Consider the following 25,527-nt stretch of genomic DNA (forward strand, 5'->3'; position numbering starts at 1 on the left):
GCTGCTGTATGTTTGACACATGATGCTGTAAAAATGTTGGAGTTTGAGTAAACAAACACGTCAGCGTGATGATATACAACATATTCCTTTATTGTTGTTACTGATAAATCTGTCACTCTCCCATTTTGAAAATAAGAACAACAATGAAAAAAGAAAAACAACACCCTTATGTACTTCATGTACAGTCTGAGTAGCGTCTATAATCTCTCTTTAATAGTTTCACTGTACACATCAAAGGACAACAACAATCTACAAGCAAACTGGGCCTGACAGCAGTTTGTCACTCGGGCTTCAGTTTGACGGTTCAGCTCTGCTTTTGGCCACTGAAGACAACAGTATACAAACAGTTCAGCTGCCTACATCACTACCGGCTAGTGTTGCTGCTGATGTAGCAGAAGTGACGTCCAACTCCTGTGTTTAATCGGCTTCAGAGGGTTTATAAACCAGCAAAATGAGCTAAATTATTGGCAAGCGTCGATTCTGTCACTGGGAAATAAAACAGTTGTGAGGGAGTCGGGTGTTTTTAGTGATTTCGCTGATTCTGGTTCAGTTTTTGTTGGCTTATTTGACCCAGAAACCAAACCAAGCAATTCAAAGCATCACAAATCTGTTCCCGACACCTGAAGCACAGTTCTAATGTGTTTCCTGTACATCAGTGGTTCCCCACCATCTCAGACTGGTTCAAGCAAAGATTCAAGAAAATTTAAATACTTGGTTTTCTTATTTGTGACACCGCGGGCTGGAAACCTCAGTCGTCGACGTCTTCCCTGTTAATGTAAACAGACTTGATGTCTTTGAGTTCCTGTCAACAGAGAAAAAGCAGCAGATTTAAAGGGTCAAACGTGGAGGTCAAGAAGCTTCAAAGTGGGAAGCTGACAAGAAGTTTGCTCTTCCGCCAGGACAAACCTGCAGCCCACAGTGAACCAGTTCACCTGGTGTGACCCCGTCAGGTGACCACCTCTTCCACAAGACGAGGAAGGAGCTCAGCGGTCAAAGACAATGTTAGTGTTGCTGTGGACCAGCACTTCCTGGACTTCCAGGACGCCGACTTCACCGAGAGGAGATCCGAACGCTCCAGGACTGTGGCCACGAGCTTATCGATCAGCCCACAGTCACATGAAAACAAAACCTTTCAAAGGATCAGCTCGCTCCAAACGACTAAACAACCAGACTCCAGTCATCTTCTACATCATTTTACAGGAAAGCTCACAAACTTGTGTTGACTTGTTACACAAATAAGGTTTGATGTTTTGGCTCAATTAGAAGCTAATAAATGAATTCCCGCCTTTAAATTTTCCCTTACTTACACCAGGTTCATAAATATATCTGCTTTAGTACTTACAAACTGTACACATCTGCGTATTGTTTACACCAGGTCACCTTCAGAGTAAAGCAACACAAAGTCCTCAGGATTTCATTTAAAATCAAAAAGTGTGATGTAGTGCTGAGAGGTAAAGTCGCGTTTCTGCACTTCTTACAACACCAGCAGAACCCCAAAAGGAATAAACTCCACTTTTCAAGTAAAACAGCGAAAGCGTCTTTAAAAAAAATATCTAAGTGTATCTTACAAGTCTGTCACCAAACACGAAGAGTCGTTTAAAAAACTAGTAATCGCTCCAAATGATAACCATAATTACACAAAATACAAGATCTTCAGGCAGTCAGCATATAAAGCACATACAAATCTGGAGGGGAGCTCGTGTGCAGCTTGTGTTATTTCACGACAAAATGAGCTAATTAGCGTTAGCTGCAACACCCGTCGGGTTCAGAAGGAAGCATGTGGTCGTCTCGCCCGAATCGTTTGGCTTTAATCTGACGCTTTTTAAAGTAGTCATAAATAATTAACACGATCAAAGGGAATCAGAAGAACGAGATGAGCTTCACCGCAGGCTTCGCTCACTGCAGTTCGTCCGACCTGCAAACACACAACAAAAAGCAGCAGCTTTTCACATCATCGCAACGTCGATCGAAACCGCTGAGTCAGAGGAAGTTCGAGCCAAATCGCTTCACAACCCTGAGAGGACCTGAAATGTTTCTGCTGTTCCAGGTTTGGTTGCTCCCTCCAGAGGGTCTCAGGTGGATTAACAACATGAGGCGGTGCTGCAGCTGAGGACCCGGGACACACCTGCTCTGTGGCGCTCGTCCTTCAGTCACGAGCTGCACAGCAGGTGTGAACGTGGACGACCCTTCAGGTGTGACAGGTGTCTCCGAGCGAGGCCCGGACTCCAGACCAGCTGACCTCTGAGCTCCCGTGTTAACGGGATGAAACTCTTCAGAGTCAGACCGACTGAGTCAGGCTGCAGCCACAACTTAAAAGTTTGTTTTTGTACAGGAAATAATGAAATCACTCCAAAAGAATTTCAAATTAAAAGTCTTGCGCAGATGAAATTAGAGCTCTGATCGGAAATGTGCCGACTCGGTGCCTGCGTTCACACGCTGGGTGAACTCGTGACTGAACCTTCTGGGTGGTTTCTGATTTTGCCGCTCCAACGTCTTCCGATTCTGTTTTCGCCAACACCTCAAAGAATTTATGTTCTGAAGAAAAAAGGCACATCATCATGGAGGACATGCCAGATCGACGGGCAGAGAGTTCGGGTTAGTGACGGTGGAGTTTTACCTGTTAAAAAAGAAAAAAGATTCCAGCTGTAGTTAAATGTACTGTCCTGCTTTTAGTATTTGCCACTTCCTGTTTCACACATCCTTTCAACCAGAGGTTTGCGTGTTTCGGGACCCGGGCCAGCCTAAGTCCGAGGGGCGGGGTCGAACGGGACGAATATTTGACAAATCCTGAAGGGTCAGTCCGGGTCACTGTCACCTTCCTCATCCAGACTGGGCGGTGGAGATGAACTCCGCCCTCTTCCAGGTCAGCGTTTCCTTTCCACGGCGGCGCTCGTCCTCTGGGCTCGACCGTCGGCCACAGGCGCTTTCAGGTCATACAAAGACTTTGGCGAGCGCGTCGGCCCCGGCGCTACCGATGTAGCACTTGGTGGGGTGGAACGCCACGTCGTGGATCGACTCCTCGAACTTCTTGCGGTGAGCCGTGAACTCCTGGATGCACGTCTTGCTCTCCATGTTCCACAGACGGATGGAGCAGTCGTGACCTGGTGGGAGGAGACAGACAGAGGAGCCAATCAGGGCGGAGGAAGGTGTGTTTCATCGTGCACCTGCCGCCCTGCTGTCACGCCCTGAACTGATCACTGGCCTGACTCAACAGTTTGAGACGAAATGTTCAACATGACGTCACACTGACTTCACACAGCGTGAAGTCCAGTACTCACTTCCAGACATGAGGTACAGTCCGTTCGGGTCCACGGCGAGACTGGTGACGGAGTCCAGGTGGGCGACCATCGAGTGGATCAGTTTACCTTTGAATCAGAACAGAAGAAACAAAATGACTTTGTAATCTGTTCATCGTTTAAAGCAGGACGTCGTCGCCGTGTCTACACGTGATGATTTCCTGTCTCATGTCTTAATGATACCATCACATGACTGCTGCACGGAATCATTTATTTTTATGACTTAGCTGTTTTGCCTCCATAAAGCAGTTGGATGTTCAACAGACGGATCTGCAGACCTTTTGTCTCTTTAGTCAAAAACTCCCACATTTCCCACAATGCAACTCATCATTTTCATGAGACGTCCCCGCCTGTCAGACTCCACGTCCAGATGGCGAGTCGGGCTGCGGCGTTACCTGTGTTGTTGTCAAAGAACTGGATGTGCCGGTCCTCCTGAGCCGTGATGGTGACCGGCAGCGTGGGATGACTCAGCACTTTGTTGATCTTGCAGGGAGCCTCTGAAAGGAGGACAACATGAACATTTAATACCAGAAACACTGAGAGGAGCTTAAGGCTTCTGCCATCGTCTGGAATAATACTGCATTCTGATTGGCTGACAATGAGCACCAGCGCTGGCTGTGGACAGACTGATCTGAGGACAGCAACACGGCCGATAGCTCATTGATCAAATATGTCCTGCTGCCACGTTGGATATGAGGCTCCTGTTTGTGCAGTAGTGAACAACATTCTGGAACCTTATTGGATGTGATGGGTGCTCCGGAGGTCACACCTTTTCCCGGACATGCGACTGGTCGGTTTGATTTACCTGGCGGCCCGGCAGAGTCCAGCTTCAGGACGAGCTGCTGCGTCTCCATGTTGAAGAGTCCGATGTGTCCGGTCGTGAAGGACGTCACCATGTGAGCTGGCTCGCTGCTAACCAGGTCCACCGAGGTCGGGACGCCCAGCTCTGACACACACACGCAGCAGAGATGAGCCGTCACACACACACACACACCTGTGCTGCACTAAACTCACTTGTTAAATAAAATATGAATGTACAAACTGCATGAGGGGTCTACGCTACATGATTTTTATTGTGAAGAAGAAAGTGAACTTTTGTCCACCTGGACAGAACTAACTGAGCTGCAGAGGCAGCTGGTTGGTTTGACCTGCGAAGGTCCAGTTCTTCTGGTGCTGAGACCACCGACTCACCTCCCCTCTCGTTGAAGACGGCGAGAGACGGCGAGGTGTCGGCGGCGTTCCACAGCCGGACCGTTCCGTCGGCCGAGCAGGAGAGGAGGCGACGGTGGGCCGAGCTGTAGACCAGTCCCCACACCGAGTCCGTGTGACCGCACAGCGCCCCCCGCAGGACAGACGGCTCTGCCACCATGACAGACGGACAGGAGAGTGAGGAAACAAGGTGGGGCTGAAGATAATTTTGTGCGACATCTTCCATCGTTGGAACGTACCATAGGAGTCGTAGGGGTCGACGTTGGGGTTGGGGGTGTTCCAGCTCTGAATGGTGCCGTCCACCCCCCCACTGAAGCACTGCTCACCGCTGGAGCTCATGGTGACGCACAGCACGGCTCCACTGCAGGGGGAAGGCAAACAGTTTGCGCTTTGCTGACATGTCGAACGCACAGCCAAACGTCTGAATAATCAGCAAACCAGAGAACGAGCGACTGTGGAAGCACAAACCAAGATGGCTTCTGCCGCGTCTGAACGAAGCGCGTTTTACGATAAGTTAACGAGGCAGTTAAGCTCGTTTCAGAGAGAAACTTGAGCTCAGCAGATGGACTGTAGGATTCTTCTGTTTAGCAAGAAAAACAGGCGGCAGAATATTTCTTTGTGAAACTCAGCGAACTCGCCGCTCATGTTCATCTCCCAGCTGAAACTAGAGGGGCCTCTAGAGGCACAAAGCGGTACTACAGACAGGACGGGCCGCGGCTAGCTGGTTAGCAAGCTAACTTCAGTGGATTTCACAACACACAGACGTGTTTTTGACATCAGCACGTCAGCACGACTGTTTCTACACATTCTGTTGAAAGTGTTAGTGCGTTTTTTGAATCTTTTAATCTAAAACTCTGGTCTCATCTTACAAATTACACCTTCAAGGAACGAGGTTAAGGTGACATCAAGATTGGACTTTTAGGATTGCCATCATTACTTCTTTTGCAGTGAAAGTCAGGCACCAGCAACAACATCTTCACCTGTGAGCTCTGAATGTGTAGATGGGCTCCACATCCAAAGCAGCACATCTGGAAGATTAAAGAACAGAGTCTGGGTCAGCAGCAGATCACAAAACTCTTCACAAAAGGTCTCTCGCTTCACGTCTCTGCAGCTCAGGAAAACAAATGAAGCGATAATTCAGTCTCTCACTTCTTAGCGGGCGCCGTCTTCTGGAGGTTCCACAGTTTGAGGGTGTGGTCCTCCGAGGCCGTGACCAGGACAGGCTCCACCGGGTGGAAGGCCAGACTCCGGACTGAGTCAAAGTGGCTCCGCAGGGTGAACTTTGGGTTCCAGGTCTTCCTCAGAGCGTCTTTGTTATTGGTGATCTGAGGGAGGAGGAGGAGGGGTCTCATTTAAAATCCATGTGACGATTAACTCGGCTTACTGACGGATCTCACAAGCAGCGAGAGGAAACCAGACGACAAACCGTGTGCTGACAAAACCACATCCACATATTCAATACCAAAGAGAAAAACGAGCTCTGCAGTTAAATCATTTTTCAGTGTTTGGATAATTGGATAATTGTTCATTTTGCAGGAACTTTTTTTTGCAGAGTTTCAGTGTTTTCTGTAAACCGTCAGGCTGCGGCTTTGTTTTACTCACGTCGTACGCCAGGCTGTCAGCCTCGTTGGCGACGGTCAGTCCAGCCAGTTCTCCCAGTCCGAGCTCGTTTGAAACCGCCTCGTCCACTCTGCCCAGGATGAACGACTTCCCAGATGACGGCAGGAATGTCATGGCCTCTGCACAGACAAAACAGACCCACCTGTGTGATCCTTGTGTCGCTGTCTAACCGAACCTTCAACGCTGTGTTCAAAGTGTTCAAAATCAAGCATCAAAAATGAAACAAAAAACTGCAGTTCCTCAAAAGACCACTGGAGAGCGGCTCCAAAAGTGAGTCAGTTTCCTTAAGACCACGTGTTAAAATGTCCAACTTTAAAGCTGAACTAAAAATGTTAACAGTCTGGTACAAAAACCAGGTTTGGTCTCCACAACTGATTTTCCTGTTCATAGCCAACCCGAGCAGGAGTTTTTACACTCAGTGTCTGCTGGGCTTCACCTCAGCTAATGTTAGTGACTGAACTTGACCTCTTGGCCGCGTGTGAACGGTGCCCGGCGCTTCTGGAGTAATAAAGACCAGGAGTCAAGGAGAGTACAGAGCGTATTTTTCAACTTTTGGGATTAAAAAGCAGATTCATCGTCACTGTGGCTTCTGTGGCTGAGTGTGGAGCTCCTGAAATCTGCTGTAAGGTCCTGCAATATTCTCTTATCGGACTGCTGAAGGGAGGGAAATGTTTTACTGCATGAACAGAGAAGAGATGAGAAAAAGAAAAGACACAGGAAGATAACAAAGAACCATAGAGTCTGGAGAGTACTGAGCTCAGTCAGAGGCTGAACTCAACACACACACAAACGTACAGGAAGGTATTCTGGCTGTTTGGTTCCATTAAACCTGCAGTCAAACCCACACGAGTAACCCAGAAAAACAACTGACCCTGTGATCAAATTCATATGAATAACACAAGGCGGCAAGATCACACAGAAAACGTGATTAACGGAGGGTGAACTGAGAAGGAGGGCAGGTTACCGTCTTCAGGCCGTCCCAGTTCGTGCTCATTGAGTCTGGGCACAGTGGGACGCGAGGGGGGCGCCACGGGCGACTGCATGGAGGGAAGGTCCTCGGCATCCCGCAGGTTAGCCAGCATGTCCTGGAGCTTAGACCGGTTTGGTCCTGAAGAAGGAGGAGGATGAAGAGGAGGATGAAGAGCAGGGAGGGTGGGACAGCAGAAAGAGAAGGAAGGGAGATAATGTAAAGAAACAGAGATCAGGAGAGAAATAAAAAAACAAATGTTAGCAAAGTGAAGCAAAGTCTTAAATGGGCATGAAGGACGAAAAGAAACCAGCAGACGGATGCAGCAGCAGCAGCTCAGCGGAGGATCAGACAGAAAAGATGACAGCAAATAAAACCCGAGACACAAAGTGACAGAAAGCACAGAATCTCGGCACGAGATGAAATGCACCAGCTGCCGCTTGAACCGCACAATTCACCAACACAAGGACACGGGACACGGGACACGACCAGGGACATTAGAGACAGACGCCCTGACACTGTGACGGGACACCATCACAACTCATCAGCATCAGGAAACTGCATAGCTGTGCCGTCATGGCAACAGCACAGTCCATTCAAAGTCAGGCCAGCTCCTGTTGTTTTTGCACACAGACGGATGTCGGATGTCTGCAGTCGTGGTTAACGACCTTAAACTCGAATGGCTAACCGGTGTTGGATTAAAGTCAGCGCATCCCTCTGGGAGAAGAGATTCAGGAAATATGGAAAATATCAAGAAGAGCTGATGAAGATGATGAAAAACGGTACCAAGACCAAAGGACAAACAAAAGAGTCAGAGGACACAGAGACACAGACGAGGGGAGGAGAGAAAGACGTCCACACTGGGTCAGTCCAACAGTGACACTCAGAGGTGGACGGGAAGAGAGACACGGAGACAAAGCAGAGGGACACAGAATGTGTGGGTTGATATTTGCGATGTGTGCGATTATTCGACCCGTCGTTTAAATGTTGCTCAACAGAAACACCAGTCGGTTATTAAACTAACTCTTATTAATGAGCGAGCTCAGAGTCTGCAGGACACCACACTGTCCAGCAGGCGTCACCTTTGAGCTCTGGCTCACCTGCAGTACAGGTAGGAACTTTCACTCTGGGGACAGGAGCTGCTGGACGGAGGAGGACAAACGGCTTTTTGACGCTACGCTACACTGACGCTGCGTTGCTGTATTGGTGAAATGAACGATGGCTCTGGATCTTAACTGGTAACCCGATGGACAACATTAACGGGTCCATCACAGACAGGAAGCAGAATTCGGACTTGCGTTTACACTGAAATGTCTTCACAGTCACAAGTTGATTTCTAAAAACCAGCATGTTTTGCTGATGTTAACAGCGCAGGTTAACTGCTGAGTCTGAGATGTCCATGAAGGACGTGATCAACAGTCTCAGACGGCTCTGAGAACGTACTAAATATTTCATTGGTGAACATTAAACGACTCAACTCCACTCCTAAAACTTCCCTCCCTTCCTTCTTGGCATTAGGAACATCCCTACAAAACGTAAATATGGAAATATCTGATGATGACACAGTTAAGGCCGTTCAGACCGAGAGAACACAAAGAGAGTGAGAGGAACAAAAATCAGAAGAGTGAGGAGAATGGAGGAGCTGCAGGCCTGCTGCAGGACTTACTCTTCACCCCCTTCTTGCCCTTGCGTTCCTTCCTGTACTGCTCCTTGAGCTGGGCTATCAGTCCCTGGTCCACGTCCCAGGCCAGTTCACCCAGAGGAGACTGCTCTTCCTTCTCTACAGGCCAGCAGGAGGAGGAGGAGGAGGAGGAAGGTGGGGTAGAAACCTGTTGTGAGTGTCTGGAAGCACTACAGAACATATCCAACTTTTACTTTGAAAAACCTACTGAGGCAGACGGATCAGGAGGAGGAACATGTTTGGTGCTGCTGTGGTTTTGGCCACAGTCACTTTCAGTCATGGTGTTACTGAACTTTACAAACCACAAGGAATCACAAACACAATAAACCTGAACTGCCGGACTGGAAAACGTCATCAGAGACAAAAGTAATACGGCATTAAAATGGAAACTTAAATGTGCTCATTCACCTTATTTCTGAGAGGGACATGAAGAGATATCAACCTCATGGCTGAGTGTGAAGTACAGAACGGCAGTCTGGATGTTGTTAGCCTAGCTTAGCATCATGACTGGAATCGGGGAGAGCAGCTGGCCTGACTCTGTTCAACTGCGGTCCATAGGGGGCGTCAGAAGTTGGCGGTTTGAACTCTGGACGGAGTCAGGCTAGCTGTTTCCCCCTGTTTCCAGTCTTTATGCTAAGCTAGGCTAACAATGTTTGGCTTCCATGTGGTTCAATGATCAACTAAATTTTTCTTTAATTTTAATTTCAAGCCAAGCAAATACAAAAAAACTACAGTAAATGTGAGTACTGTAGACACTGTCAGTGATGTTTTGATGTATGCTGCTAATAAATACCACATAATGAGCGATGTGAAACACTGAGTACTTTTTGACTCTGCTGAGGCTCCACACATCAGACGGAGAAACAAGAGGAAGATCAACATCAAATTCTGCCTGAACGGCAAACAGAAACACGAAACACCAACAAAACAGGTGAGACACAACAAACATAATCAAACAGCTGGAACGGACTGATGTTTCTCAGAAGGTCTGGGCGTGAAATGCAGGAACTTTCTTATGAAACACGGCGACAGTGAAACAGAACGCGAGACTAAAATGTCTCTTGCTGGGTTTTTAAAGGCTCTGCAGCAACAGCAGAACCGTGAAAAACCAACGAGGCTCCACAAAGTCACGAAACCACGACAAAAACACACAATGTCCTTCATGTGAAGGACCTGAGAGCATCAGCCAATAACATCCAGCCATCGAAGAGAGGGACAAGCTCCTCAAAAGTGAAGCCAAAACATCTGGTCGCCCCCTGGTGGCTGGCTGCACTACAGTTCGTAAGCTCCTCCCCCTTCATGTTAGCAGATGGGCCAAACTAAAAAGTAGTCAAAATTTTTTATCCCAAAGATGGTTTCTGTCATTTTAGGTCGTTCTTATCACGTTGATGTTTGTTCAAGTTCATTTTTCTGATCAGTTCGGTGTTTGGTAGTTTGGTGCTTTAAAAAGAGGCTGAAATGTCATGATCGACAGCTGATTGGCTGACACGAGTGTGTGGGATCCAAACACCTGCAGACATTACAACACACTGTGTTTGGGATGCAGCGGCTGCGACAGTCAGCCAGTCACACCCACATGTTTTGGTCACGGTGACCTTTGACCACCAAAATCTAATGAGTTCATCCTCCAAATGTGATGGAAGCCCCGATGTTTCTGAGATATCAAGTTCCACATAACAGGAAGGACAGACGGCCGCCTGACAACACGACGCCTCGAGGCTTAAAACCCCGCAGCTTTGGAAAATGGAGAAGTCTACAAAGTAAAATGTTCAGGTTTTAACGCCTTGACAGCTGAGTGTGTGACGCACCGAGTCAGCGCTCTCTTACAACTATCTGGACTGTGAAGCGCTGAGTCACCAACTGCGTGGGGAGGCTTTCCGTCATTGGCTGAAGGACTGAACGTGTTGCTAAGCAACAGTCAAGGGGGGGGGGTGTAAAGCGTGGGGGCAGCCAGGAACTTTATTTTGTAAAGAGAGTGTTTTATTTAGAGAGGGAGGAAATGAGTCAGTGTGCTGCCACTCACAAACCTGTTGGCCTTCATTTCTTTCAAAGCAAATTTTGTTCTAATCCCACATCAAGCAGTCCAGTCCACCTCACAGATTCAGGTTCCTAAACTGAACTCAGAGGACTTCAGGTTTACACATCAGCTTTCAGATTTCAACTTTGACACGAGTTTCATGTCTGAGAGCCCCTCGTGTCAAAGCGTCCCCCTCGTCTCACCCCACTCTCCGCTGTCCTCCCCGCTCCTCGACTCAGGTGATCCGTCCAGCTCGTCCGGACTCGCCAGGAAGTCGAACCCCTTCAGAGCCTCCTCCGTGTCGGGGTCATCGCTGAGGTCAGAGGTCGTGGAAGAGGGCGTAGACGACTGTTTCTTCCTCACCATCTGTTAAAAGTCACAAAAACAAGGAAGACTGAGGAGGAATCTGAAGACACGAGACAGGAAACGACAGGGAGACGACTGACGTGTCTGATTTCAGCCTGCAGGAATGTCCTGATCCTGAGCGTGTTAACGTCTTACTGCAGCCAGGTCTAAGATGGTCTTCTCTCTTCCTTCGCTGTCCTCGTCTTCGTCCTCGTCACTGAACTCGGCTGCAGCGCTCTCAATGAACTTAAAGGCCTCCAGCACGGTGGCCGAGTCGGACGCGTCGGGTTTACTGGAAGCAGAGAGTAAAGGGAGGAAGTGAGTGCGTCGGCACAGCCGTACACCTGGGACATCAATACCGTCTCATACCTGACCATGCCGCTGTCCTTCAGCGAGGACGGCTCGGTCCCGTTCACCATCGGCTCGGCTTTCTTCTCTGAAGGCTTCTCCCCCGAGTCTCCGGTCAGACCGAGCAGAGCTCTCACCCTCTGAGACTTCACATCCAGGATGGTGTCGGTGTATCCGACCTCCTGCAGGTACCTGAGGGTGGAGACGGGAGACGGGAAGCAGGTCAGGGGATTCAACAATGTAAGTACAGTAACAGTGCAAGACATTTTGAGGAACAGAACATGTCCACACAGGAAGTGACAACGCAACCAAAAGTCACATGACAGAAATGCAGTGAAGAGCGTCCAGAGCTGAGTATTACTGCAGTAATACTGTGAGTACGCCGTCTGACTGTGCCGACACCAGCAGGCCCTGAACGCCCCCCCCTCACTGGTGCCTTGCTGTACCCGCTGAGCTGCACAACACCACAATTATATGAATGGAGGAGCGTCCTTAAAGGGCAATGCCACAGAGTTCAGAAACTGAGGTCTGCTATGTTTCAGTCAGGGACACAAAGTGGACAAAACACAAAACATTTAGAATAAAACTGACAGGAAAATTCTGCTCAAGTGACAGCAAGTGACACCGAACTGAGTTTCACCTGCTGTCCTGTCCGCTCACGTTGGAGACAGGACGTCAAAGCTCTGCGTCGTCTCCACGGACAAACAAAAGACTCTTCTGGCTTTGCTTACGAAAGTAAAGCTTTTAAAATTAGCAGAACGCCCTTTAATTTACAACATCCAATCAGAAGCGTGCAACAGGCCGACCCAGAAGAAGCCCTCTGTACTGTACCTTCACCCTGGGAAACCGGACAAGCGGGACCTGACCTGACAGCAGCGTGTTATGGACGGGCTTCACCCTCAGAGGACGGACGTTCACTCTGGACAACATCGAGTGTGTTTGTTCACACAGAGAGGGAGACAGGAGGAGGAAGGTCAGCCTCCCCTCTCCCTCCCCCCTCCCTCCCTCTGTACCAGCCTCTCCGATCGCAGGAGGCATCGGCGCCTCCACACAATCCTCCATTCACTGTCTCTCACTCACACACACACACACACACACAGTCTCAAACACCCAAACACATTCACAAAGCCGGTCACACACATGGAAACACGCAGCGGTTGAAGTAACAAAGAGCACAACACGTTTCCTCTGGTCTGAAGTGTGTTTCATCCATCCAGACAGGAAGAACTTGACTGGCCCACACAGAGCCCTGACCTCAACCCCATCCAACACCTTTGGGATGAACTGGAACGGAGATTGTGAGCCAGGCCTTTTGGTCCAACATCAGTGTGTGACCTCACAAATGCTCTACTGCATGAATGGACACAAATTCCCACAGAAACACTCCAACATGTTGTGGAAAGCCTTCACAGAAGAGTGGAAGCTGTTAGAGCTGCAGAGCTGTCTGTGTGTTTACAATGAGACGCCATTAAAGTCCCTGTTGGTGTGATGGTCAGCTGGCCCAATACTTTTGTCTGTGTAGTGTACTTTAATAACATAATGGAGCATTTTTACAGTGTGGTATTTCTACTTCTAGTGATTTTAGCAGATCTCAGTACTTCCTCCACCTCAGCTGCCTCCAGAGTCTTCACTTCTCGCTGAAAGTGTTCTCTGACTTGGACTTTACTGCTTTCTGCTTTTTGTTCTGTCTGCCCTTCATGCGACTGTGAATGTGTGAATTAGTCTGTGTGTGTGTGTGTGTGTGTGTGTGTGTGTGTGTGTGTGTGTGTGTGTGTGCGTGTGTGTGTGTGTGTGTGTGTGTGAACTCACTGTCTGAGCAGCTGGCGTCCTTGTTTCCAGCTGAGCTGATGGCTGCTGTTTGGAGGACTGGGAGCCTCGCTGTCGTTCCCCTCGTCTGAGAGACACACAGAGACAAGGAAACGTCAACATGCTTCATTCATTGCTACAGAGAGCCAGTGCAGACGTCCGTCTCCCTATGAAGCCACGTGTCCAGGACACGTCCACAGGGAGGTGTCCAGGAGGTGTCCTGATCCGAGGACAGACCGCCTCAACACAAAACTCAGAGGAATGTGAGGACAGCAGAGACATTAACGGGCTGCTTCTCATCCATGTGATGCGAAGTTTCTTGCACTGACTGCACCTAAAGGCATCACGGCTGCTGCCATCTTGTCATCTTCGCTTTGGAGCCAGAAGTGACCATATTTGGATGAGAGAGTGGAGCTGGGGAGGACATCCTGATGTGTCTGTCGTTTACAGAATCAACCTGATGCTGAGAAACAGACTTGTTTCCTCATAAGCTTACATACAATCAGGCGTCTGTTTGAAACCGGCGATGTCGCCCCCTGCTGGACACAGGAGAGACAGCAGCTTTATGGCTTCACTTGTCAGACCAGGAACCTTCGTCCATATTTAAGCACACAGGAAGTAGACATTCAGGTAAGTACTATTTAACCTTGTAATCACAAAAAAATGAATTCACTAAAACACTTAAATAAAGTAAACAAATCTAACGGACACGCTGACACGTGATAAACAAGCAGATCAAGTCATCAGGTGTGCAGAGAGGAGGCGGTCTTACCTGAGTCATAACTCGGAGGTCTGATCTCCCCCTGGTTCAGTTCCGTCCCATATTTCAGCTTGTGGTATTTTGCCCTGCGGGTGAGCACATATTAAGTTACTAAAACACATCTGAACTCATCCGCAGAAACGGGCGACAAATCAGCCCGCTCAGCTTTGACTTCCTGACAAACACTGAAATGTTCTAAGATTAAAAGGTTCTGCATGTTGACTTAAACGTAGAAGTGAGTGAAGGCGATAAATCTTAAGAAGAGGGAATGAAAACGATTGGCAGTAGTTTCAGATGCGCACTTAATTAACTAATGCATAAAAAACACCGGAGTGGTCCTTTAAAGTGTCTCTGACACGTCATGACTGACGTCCCCTGACTCCCCACAATCCCCCTGTTCCAGACATCCAGCTGCCAATCAAACACAGATCATATGACTGATCACCGATAAGCCCGTGAGAGGATCGGCTTCACGCCGACAGGCTGATCAGAGTTTGTCAGTCGGACTTCAGGTTCTAAACTCAGCTGCAAAGCGGCTCTGCTAGCGGCTCTGCTAGCAGCTCTGCTAGCGTCTGCTGCGTACGTTTTGAGCAGGACTGAGGATGTTGCTTTCATCAGGTTTCACTCTTTTTGCATCTTCCAGACAAGAATAAAAACTACATTTTGAATCAAAGATAAGAAAGTGGTTTTGTCCCGGTCTGAAGGCTAACCTTCAGGCTGCAGGTGTGTGGGCTCACCTCTCCTGTTTGAGGGCGTACTCCAGCATCTTGATGCGTCTCACCAGGTCTTTCTTCAGGTTCTCCTGACCCCGTCTCTCCCCCTGCAGGAAGGCGATCTGAGCCTGCAAGAGAACGAAACCTTTTCATAGGTGCAGTCATTAAGACTGGATCCCTGAGTGTGAGTCCACCTGACAGGATCAGTCATCTCTGCCGCTGGAATTATTGGCCTCGATGATCCTCGCTGCTCTCGTTTTCTGTGCTGAACTAATCCCCCCTGCAGAGATCATTAAAGTTTTATCGAGTCTAATTCTGTTTTCATTTGACTCTAACGTGGAGCTCAGCCCCTCTGCGGTCCCACTGAGGGCCGACTGCCGAGGCGGCGGCGGCGGCAGCGGTGGCGCTTTCTGTGGGTTTAGAAGATGTTGTGTGATTTCCCTGAGGGGGAAGTGGAGTGAAGGACCACAAGGAGCAGAACCAAACAACAACACCTAATGAGGAGAACCCAGCCGGTGCTGCTCACAACCTGCTGATTGTGTTCTTCGTTCACTCACTCGTTTGCTAACAGTCTCGGTTCGTGTTGTTCTACTAGCGGCTAGCTGTTAGCACCAGTAAGCATCGCACACATGGTAGCGTTTCGCTCTTTGGTCAGGTTAATCAGGTGAATCAAGATGATTCTCTGCAGACTTCGGTGCTACAAGAGACCTTAGAAAAACCTCACAGCCAATCGTTGCAAGCATTCTTTGATTTAACGGGACGTGTGATTGGCCCACGACTGCAGCAGCTACAAGCCGTACAGTCTGCGCTGTGGCGGAGTCGAGCTCGGCGGGTCGTGAGCTGGGACTTCACTACTCTCCTGACCTGTTCCGCTCACACGGCGGCCATCGAATGAAGCGCTCTGTTGGTGTCACTTTAGGGCCGCTGGCGCTGTGGGGTGTTAAAGAGAAGTCTGTTCAGGTCACAGCCGCAAAGCAGACGGTGCCAAAGCCTCGTGGGACACGAGACAGGGACTGAAAGGCGACTCGTGACGGACACGTCTGCGTCTGAGCCGTCTTAACGTCTCCTCTCCGAATCCGGACGTGAAGCGGCGACTCAGCAGCGTGGGAACAGATGACATGTGACCCACGTGGAGTCCAGTTCATATAAACCCTGAGCTGTCGGTTCAATATCCACTTCACTGCTTCAAAATGAATCGGGTAAAGCAGCTTAAGTGCTCTGTGGTCTCAGAGGTCGTCTCACGCCGAGACTTTAAGTCTGACAATAAGCAATAAGGCAGCTGATACGACAGCACTCGGCCCTCACCGTCAGGTTTAGTGCTTCAGAGCTGCTGGCTCTGCACTCAGGGACCCGGCTGGTGCCCAGATGTTACCCAGCTGTTACCCAGTCAGATCTGTGACATCAGCGCTGACATCATCCGTAAACCTGCCAACCCCGCTGCACCCCTGAGGTTCACCCTCCTCCTCCCATCACCTTGAAAAGCAGGTCCCTCATCTAAAACACTGCAAAATATCCAACAACTCAGGTCATTTTTGTTTCTCTAATCTGCTGATTGTTTTCTTTATGAATTGTTTGGTCGAGGAAAAGCTCGCCGTTTTCCTGAAGCCCAAAGTGACGCCTTTATGTTGCATGTCGGGGTCTTCGGTTAAAAGCAGCAAACTCTCGCATTTAGGAAGCCAGCAAATGTTTGACATTTTAACTTGACAAATGACTGAGATGATTCACGGATTATCAAAATATTTGTCAACTAATTTTCTTGATTGTTTCTGCATCAGAAGGTTGTTAGCACTGACAATATAAAGATGGCTGACGTGTCTCCACTTCCTCCTTCTGTGCGAAAGTGAACACAAAACATCACTGATGCAAGCGGCGCCATCTCGCTCTGGTGATGTCATTTGGAGCCAGAGTCTGTACAGTACAGATTGGGAGGAGGAGCCGCGGTACCCAGTTCCCGTCCATACACCCGTCTGAGCCAATCAGGAGCAGCACTCAGCTGTCAATCATGACATTTCAGACCCTTTTTATCGCATGAAATAACTAATTAAAACCAAACTGATGAGAAAAATGAACACTTGAACAAACATCAGAGTGATAAGAACTAAACTAAAACGACAGAAACCATCTTTGTGGAAAAATTTATTTCATGTGTACTTTGAGATTTTAGTTTGGCTCGTGTCCCATCTGCTAACACGGAGGGGGAGGAGCTTATGAGCTGTACTGCAGCCAGCCACCAGGGGGCGATCAGATGCTTCACTTTTAGGGAGCTTTCATGTGGACCAGGTATCGAGTACCGTGATTTTATTCTTCTGCTGTATGTGATGACAACCTTATCTGAAGTCCGGTTTGTGGATCCACGAACAATCCGTGATTCAGTGTTTGATCTGAGCAGAGCGGACGCTGCAGGCTGCCGCTGTGGTTCACGATGTCGCCCACAGGCCATTTTACACACTAACTGAGCGGACAGCATGTTTGCAAACACACACACACACACACACAGAGGAGGAAGTAGGACAGTCAGCCCTTCATTCATGTCAAACACACTTCAGAACTGGGTCGCTCCTCTCTCGAGGCGATTGCATCTGCATTTCACTGACACGATGGCACTGAACTGAGTCTGTTTGGAAAAAGTTTCTTCTTCTGTGAGGAAAAACAAAGCAGGAAGTGAAGACGATTTCCTGTAACTGATGGAACAAACAGCAATACTGGATCCTGTGGCCGCTTCGTCCTGCCTCTGATGGACTTCTGACCGTTCGAAATCCACTTTGATCACATTATCAGCAGCTGCTTTGGGCCATCTGTTGTGTTCAAGAACAATTCGACATCTAAGATTTAAGAGACAACCGCAATTTTAAATGTGAGAAATGATGAGAATTGTTGTCATTACTGTCCATGTTTCTTTGGCTGATGTCTCCTGTCGCTATAGCGATGCCACGCCGGTTCACCACATCACCAGGTTGTGTTCAGGGTCCTGAGCCGAATCAGAGCGCCCGGCTTTATCTTCAGGACAAATTTGTGTTTTTGCGAGTTGTGAGGGGTGAAAAGGACAGAAACGTGTGTGTGTGTGGTTTACATCCTGTTTGTTCCTGACAGCAGCGTGTGTTTTCACAGCTGAACCTCCATCACATGAAACCCTCCTGACGTCTACCGGCTTTGTGTCCATGACGGAAGACACGCGTTCAACCAGCCCGTGTTGTGGTGCGGGTCTCGAACAGAACTCATCGTCCTCGTCCTCCTCAGTGTCTCAGGATGTGTGGGACGGCTGAGGCTTTTGTCATAATTATAAACTGAACTGACGCGTCTGAACGTCATGTTTTAGTGGTAAAACGCGAGCAGAGCCGAGTGCAGAAGCTCTGCTCATGAGTCGATACCGGAGGTCCAGCTGCGACCGCCGCCCACGATCACAAGGCTTTGATGACCTCAGCCTGCTCTTCTTCTCTGGTTCAGTCACGTTGCACTCCGGTTTCCACTCCAGTTGGGCTGAAAATCAACCGATGTGGTAAATACGTTAAACGGGTTGGAAAGAACATTCTGCTGGAAACCGATTCCCTGATGTTCCCTGCCCGGAGGACACGTGTCCAACTCCCAGCAGAGCGAGGGGACAAAGCAGCGTTTACATACTGCAAACTACAGTACGCTTCTGCTCCTCCGTCACGCCAAACATCACAAGGGACTAAATGAAGTCAGCAGATTTGTTCCTGTGAGTTTGTGTCGGCTTTTCGAGGCTCAGGAACCAAAACTAAACGGCAGCCCAACCACACAGAAGAAAGAACTGATGAAGGCCAAGTTCTGTAGTACTGACTGTTACCAGCAGGTGTCACACGTGGCCTCAGCACGATGGTGTGACATTAAGCTAAACAGACAAAGCATAGGAGGGAGGACAGATTCAGAGGGGAAAAAGCAGAATTGAATAAAAAAGACTTTGACTGCCTCAGGACCTCACATCAGGTGCTGAATCATCACTTCCTTTGTGTTTGAAAGAGCGAGTTTAAGACCACAAATGAATGGAAGAAAAGTTGGAGTTTGAGGCTCAGACCTTCACCCAGAGCGGTCTGAGACGGCTCAGCTTCAGGAGAGGTTCCACTCTTCGCTCTAAATGAAGGACAAACTGGGTAACCCACATTTCAAAAATTCCCATCAGCCTTTTCTTCTTTTTCAGAGCGACTGGCTGCTCCACATCAGGTCACAGGCGGAGCAGAAAAGCTTCGACTGACGTGACGCTTCGCACTCTGAACCGGTTGTCATCCGAGTGCGTCCAACAGTCCGTCACTCGGCTGCAGTCCGACAGCACAGAGTTTGTCTGTGAGGACGCTGGTCGCTCGCAGTGCTTTTATTTTGGTGGGTCTGAGCTCAGGGGCTCTGAGGGTCACCTGTTAGTGGTGTGTGGACAGCAGTGATGACCGGAGCAGGTGGGCCGGGTCAGAACAACACACCTTCTGATGAACAGCAGACGGGCTGCAGGTCATCAGTGAAGGGAATGATGATGACACAGACTGACAGAAAAGACTGAAATCCGCCACAGACTGAAGGGAGGATGTGAGGAAGGGGACCAGGCTGAGACCTGCAGGAACACCGAGTCCTTCCTGTTTCTGCACAGCTGCTGTCCACATGTCAAGGCCTCATCAAACACCCGATCCTCTGCACCCTCAGTGAACCACATCGTACGCCTGACGACCGAACACGACTCCCTCGCCGACCCCTGTGGAAGGGGGACTTTCCTCCCACTTAAATCCGGAGCAGCGAGGGGATTATTGTACCACGGAGCCGGAGAGGACGAGATGAAGAGACAGAGGATAAGCTGCTGAGCGAGGGGGGAGACGGAGGGGGAGACTGGGCTGATGAAGATGAGCTGGATCTTCGCTCTCGAGGGGAAAGCTGCCACGTCCACATTTTATCCACAACGAGCTTCAGCAGGAGCCAACAGACAGCAATTAGAAGAGCGTGAAGCCTTGAGAGCAGAGCCAAGGAAGACCAGGAGGAAAGTCCTCGCCAGCCGTCCGGCCCGTCACAGGGGGCTCCGCCATGACGGAGGAGTCCTGCTCAACCAGGCAGAAAGCAGGATCAGCTCATGATCCCGTCTCAGGCTTTCAGAGTCTGCATCTCCACAGGGTCATCCATGAAAACTCACATCAGTTTTTATGGTAAACTGGTGGGAACCCGCTGAGTGTCGATCGATGTTGTCATCTCATGCAGCGAGACAAAGAAAACCACAAACAGCAGATCCAGAAGAGTTCATCAGTCAGGAAAAACCATCGTGTTCATCGTGTTCAGCCCTCTGACGTCTGCCAGCTTCAGGATGCTCACCAGGTGTTCACAGCATCGCAGACGTGACGAGCTAACAAGCTAACGAGCTAACAAGCTGACAAAAACTGCTGAATCACTCTGAGCCATCGGTGACGAAGCGAACAGAAACACATCGCGTCCACGTTCGTCTGACAGGATCAGCTTTAGACTTTAAACTCGGACTCGAGTGAGCCGAGGTCTCGACCTCCTCGGGGACTCGAGGCTGCGACATCGAGTTCGGCTCTGCAGGTCTCCTCATCCTGCCTGAATCTGGTCTGAACTTCAGACTTGTGGTCCTGAAGCCAAAGCTTCACAAAACCTGACAGAAGCAACTGAGTGAAGCAGAGGAGCTCCGACGGCTCGGATCACCTTCAGCACCTGCTCGCTAAGGTCAGCACTGCACACACACACACACACACACACACACACACACACACACAAACACGACGCAACACACACACACACAGACACACACACACACAAACACGACGCAACACACACACACACACACAGACACACACACACATACACACACGATGCAACACACACACACACGACGCAACACACACACAGACACACACACACAGACAGACACGCACACACAGACACACACACTCAGACACACACACAAACACACATACACACACACACGATGCAACACACACACACACACACACAATGCAACAGACGCACACACACATGACGCAACACACAGACACACAGAGGAATTCACTGTGTGTGTGTTTCTGCACTAACCCCAGATACCACCTACACATGACACTCAAACTTATTCACAGTGAGTGTGTGTGTGTGTGTGTGTGGGAGAGACAGAGCGCCTGCCAATCCTCATGCACTGCTGCATGCTTGTGTGTCACTGTGTGGGTGTATTGTGTGTTGTGTCATGTGTGTGAGTGTGTGAGTGTGTGTGTGTCGAGGGTCATCACAGCAGAAACATGACGATCAGCACTCTGTCAGAAGGTTTTTCCTGACTGCACCTGAAGTGGCCACGCGTGTCGGTCAGGGTGACCGCAGGTGAACACGTGACCCTCGGACAGGAAATCAAGTCATGACCGAGACCCTCCTGGGTCAAACATTCCGTCTCAGTTAGGCTTCATGAAGCAACCACAGGATGATGTGGTGATGACTGTGACTGAGACACTGTGGACGTGGACACGTCCTCAGTGTGTTTGACGCTGTGTCGCGGCTCAGACTGTCCTCTCGTCTCAGGCACAAGTAAAGAATGACTTGCACACATCAAGCGTCTGATGGAATTTAACTTCCCGTCAGCCCCTGGACTGCGGCCTGCGACCGGTCGCGGTCTAACTCGCGGTGCTTTGTGAGCAGCAGGCTGGCTGCACGAGGTCCCGGTTCACGTCAGGCCCAGAGGAAACTGTGCTCATGTCAGGGGAAACGCTGGCTCAAGGCCTGCGTAAACAAAGCCTGGTTACTGCACTGAGGCGTGGCTCAGGGCGCCACTCAGACCAGCAGCCAGGACCAGCAGGTGTGCATGCCTTTCCTTATAGGGCAGCAGACAGACAGGCAGAGAGAGAGGCAGACAGGCAGGCAGGCAGAGAGAGAGAGAGAGAGAGACAGACAGACAGACAGACAGACAGACAGAGAGAGAGGCAGACAGGCAGGCAGACAGACAGGCAGACAGAGAGAGAGGCAGACAGGCAAACAGACAGGGAGGCAGGCAGGCAGGCAGACAGACAGGCAGACAGGTAGACAGTCAGGCAGAGAGAGCGAGAGAGACAGACAGACAGACAGGCAGGCAGGGAGGCAGGCAGGCAGACAGACAGACAGGCAGGCAGGGAGGCAGGCAGGCAGACAGACAGACAGACAGGCAGGGAGGCAGGCAGACAGACAGACAGGCAGACAGGCAGACAGACAGACAGGCAGGCAGACAGACAGACAGACAGACAGGCAGGCAGGCAGACAGACAGACAGGCAGGCAGGGAGGCAGGCAGACAGACAGACAGGCAGACAGGCAGGCAGGCAGGCAGACAGACAGACAGACAGTCAGGCAGAGAGAGAGGCAGACAGGCAGACAGGCAGGCAGACAGACAGGCAGACAGACAGACAGAGAAGAGAAGTTGGGTTTCAGGGACTCTGGTTGGGCCCTGAGACCATCAGGTTTGCGGGCTGCAGAAGCGTGTCCTCTGAACATATGTGTGGTTTCACACGGCGAGGACGCCTCGAGCTGCTTCACCTCAGCACAAAGCACCAGACAGCGCCCCCTTCAGGGGAGTGACGGTCCATCGCAGGAGGAGGCTAAACGTCTCGGCTGTGGACAGGACGCAGGCCCGCGCTCTCGGCATCAGGCAGGTCATCAGCCACATGAGATCAAACTGAGTCGGGCTGCGTCTGCAGAGTCCGCTGAGCCACCTGTCCTGACCTCACCTGCCGGGCAGAAGCTCGGCGGTGTTGTGTGACAGGCTGGAAACATCTCGGATCAAGTCTGATCCCAGTGGATCCAGTGCTGGTCAAACTGGAGCGGCAGACTGAAGCCGGACCTCCTCCCCTCTCGGCAGGAAGCTTCCGTCACACAAAGCTTTTACTTTGCTCCTGGATGATAAACTCTTGAGTAATTTCTCCCAACTTGTGCCAGTTTCCTCCGTTTCCTGTTCTCAGGGTTACCTCACAGGAAGTGACGCTCTCGGCCTCAGACGCCGAATCTTCTGCACAACCGAGACGACTTTTCCAAGTGTTATCGGACCAAATGGATCAAATTCTGATGGCGAAACGAGTCGGTTTCTCTCTCACGTTGGAGCCACTGTGTCAAAATGGCGTCAAAGCCCAGCGTGCGTCCTGCAGACGGGGGCGACAGTCCGGGGTTTGGCCAATCGGCACGACCTCCGCCACAGGAAGACTTTTCCACTCTCTAAACTTCACCACCTGACTCGAACCGCACGTGAAAACATGACACCTGAGCAGTGAGATCAGTGAGATCTGAGCACAGCAGATGGATTTACAGCTCAAACTGGTTTCCTGCTCGGTTGACCGCCGTCATGCTCTGATTGGCTCCCGGCTCAGTGGGGAGGAAAATTAAAAATCAAACGGTGCTGCAGGGCGATGGTCTCACAGTCTCTGCTCTGTGGAGCAAAACCTCCGTCTTCCCCAGCACAAAACCCCTCAGACAGGCAGAAGTCACCGAGGACGCCGCCGTGTGATTGGCTGGGGGGTTGTAGTAAAGCCAAATGGTGCACAAACGCCTCACAGAGCCGCACATCCCTGACTCGGCCCCACACCGAGTGGTTCCCTTCAGGGATGCGCTGTCGTCACAGCACAGGTCGGCTCATGACGCTCACTTATGTAACACAGCAGGCAGAGGGGTCAGGCTGAGCCCCGACACACAGCGCAGCTACAGCTGCTCATCACTGAAAACAAAGGCGAACAGCCATCTTGCGTGGCGCGTTTGACATATAGATAATATAAACAGACCTGCACCAGAGTCCCGGACCCGCAGAGGCTCAGCAGACCGCCTCGAGTTGGCGTCCAGGATAAAGTTACAGCTGATACACCAACACACCAACGTTTCGTGACTCAACTTGATCACGCACTGCACGCAAACGCAGCGTCTGTCACACAGCTCTGTGCTACAGGTCCATTATCGGACACATTCCTGCAGGACGGCAGTCGGATGCGGGGGCGTGGGGGGCCAAACCCTCGTGTCAGGGTCGGGGCTCGGGATGGTCCGGCCTGCTTTGTCCTGCTCGACAGATGATGACTAAATAAAGAAGAATGGATCCAGAGAACATACCACAATAAATGTCAGGCACTGGCAGTCAGCCACAACCGGGTTTCACTACATGTCCGATAATGGATCTAAGAGCCAGAGATTTCTGCGCTGTTCAGGTAACCGACCTTCAGCTGTCAAACAACGCAGGTTGGCTGACTTGTATTCATACATTACATTGTCGACACAGTAACGACGGGCGGCCTGTTCTCACACATCAGCACAGCTAACCTGGTTAGCACGTAGCGCAGATACACGTTCCAAGACAACACTGAGCGAAACACCCATTTAAATGTTACGCAAATCTATGTCATCTTGCTTGACATTGAAACACAAACCCCCGCAGCAGTATTTCTTTAAATCTGTCGGATCCACAGACGCTTGTCTCTTAATTCGGCCTCAGAAAGATCAGGAAAGCAGCCCTTACAACAACAAAACTTTACCTTTCAGAAAGAATGTGCGTCATTCCTCGTAACGTGAACACCACACGCCGACACACACACCACAGAGAGCGTCAAATAGAGACAAGACCACTGAAAGTACAAATGTTACCAAAAACCGCGCTGTCTGCGGGATTACACCAACGCCGAATCCAATGAATGATCCTTTCCTGTCAAACCGTGTGAAATCTGTTACTTCAGCACGCATGTTTATTCGCCGATTAGAGATAAAACAATTAATCTTCTTCATTTCCAATGCGGTTTAGCACAGCGTTCTTGTGAAGCTTAGCTAGCAAACAAAACAATGTCCGACAATGGAAACCCGTGTGACTGTGCTGCTTACCTGCAGCTCGGCCCGCTCGAGCTCCCACTGCGCCCTCTCCACCTCGAAGCGGGCCCACTCGTGCTGGAGGAAGTGTAAGATCCCGGGGATGTTGTAATGCGCTCTGGCCGCCTCTCCGCCGCCCAGGTCGGCAGTCTGCGGAGCTTTAACATTCCCACCGCCTGGCAAGCCCGAGTTGTTGTTATTGAAGAAGACACCGGGGCCCGCCTGCTCGTCCATGGCCGGACCGGGGCGATGTGGCTTCTGGTTCGGTCCGGTACTCTCAGCCGCTTCCGCCAGAAATCCTCAGGAAGGAAATATAGTCCATCAACCGGTCCTCACGGCCGGCCAGCACAACTCCTGTCTGAACCAGCTGTCAGATGATGAGACAACCGTCGAGCCACGGGAAGAAGACAGACACTGGACTTCCGGTCTGGAATTTCAAAATACAAAAAACGTTGACGGACATCTACAAAACACCTAATCTTAACACAGAATAAAACCAATAAAAAGAAATAAACTTCTTAGTGAAATTTGCATTAAATTTCAATAAACGTATTTTAAAAGTAAAATTTTATTTTCACACTTTTGCAGTGATACAAATGGCACGGTCATGAATAATAGTTATTATGAATAATAATTACATGTTGACTGCAGTTTCCGTTGATGTGGTGCAGAGAAAAGTTGCATTAAAATACTCTTATTGAAGATTATTAAATGAATAAACTATATCAGTATGAAATTGCGTATTTCACGGTTGTCCATTTCAAACGCTCACAAGAACATTTTCTACTCGTCAAAGCAAACTTTTAATTTGAAGGCAGAACTATTGAATCACCGGTATGACTTCGGCTAACGTAAAATCACTTCACACACCTGTGCGGTGACATCAGCTCCTCTTAGTCCCACCCACTATCGCACCTACTTCACATGAAGGCAAGAAAATTATCCAATAGAAGAAGAGCGTGCGTTACGTCATAGAACAAC

At 49.9% G+C, this 25,527-nt stretch overlaps 1 protein-coding gene across 4 annotated transcripts; it reads right to left on the reverse strand.

The window, feature by feature from the left end:
- Positions 1–69: 69 nt before the first annotated feature.
- On the reverse strand, positions 70–24,967 carry strn (striatin, calmodulin binding protein). 4 transcript variants are annotated; one of them, XR_006841985.1, is made up of 19 exons: positions 24,562–24,966; positions 14,787–14,890; positions 14,062–14,135; positions 13,293–13,377; positions 11,505–11,675; positions 11,292–11,427; positions 10,994–11,156; positions 8,759–8,872; positions 7,090–7,233; positions 6,108–6,244; positions 5,655–5,830; positions 5,486–5,533; positions 4,745–4,866; positions 4,488–4,655; positions 4,102–4,242; positions 3,692–3,793; positions 3,279–3,365; positions 2,816–3,101; positions 70–2,617 (listed from the first exon to the last, which is right to left on the reverse strand). XR_006841985.1 is itself a non-coding variant. In XM_046376390.1 (18 exons), exons 1-18 carry the CDS (start codon positions 24,778–24,780, stop codon positions 2,932–2,934), a joined length of 2,361 nt encoding a protein of 786 aa, XP_046232346.1. In that variant the 5' UTR covers positions 24,781–24,966; the 3' UTR covers positions 70–2,931. The 4 variants fall into 4 exon arrangements, 3 of the variants coding, with proteins under 3 accessions (XP_046232346.1, XP_046232369.1, XP_046232359.1); XM_046376390.1 differs by having other exon boundaries at positions 70–3,101; XM_046376413.1 differs by lacking the exon at positions 24,562–24,966 and adding an exon at positions 15,320–15,798 and having other exon boundaries at positions 70–3,101.
- Positions 24,968–25,527: the final 560 nt, after the last annotated feature.

The sequence above is a fragment of the Scatophagus argus genome, chromosome 2 (assembly GCF_020382885.2).
Source record: "Scatophagus argus isolate fScaArg1 chromosome 2, fScaArg1.pri, whole genome shotgun sequence".
NCBI lineage: Eukaryota > Metazoa > Chordata > Actinopteri > Scatophagidae > Scatophagus > Scatophagus argus.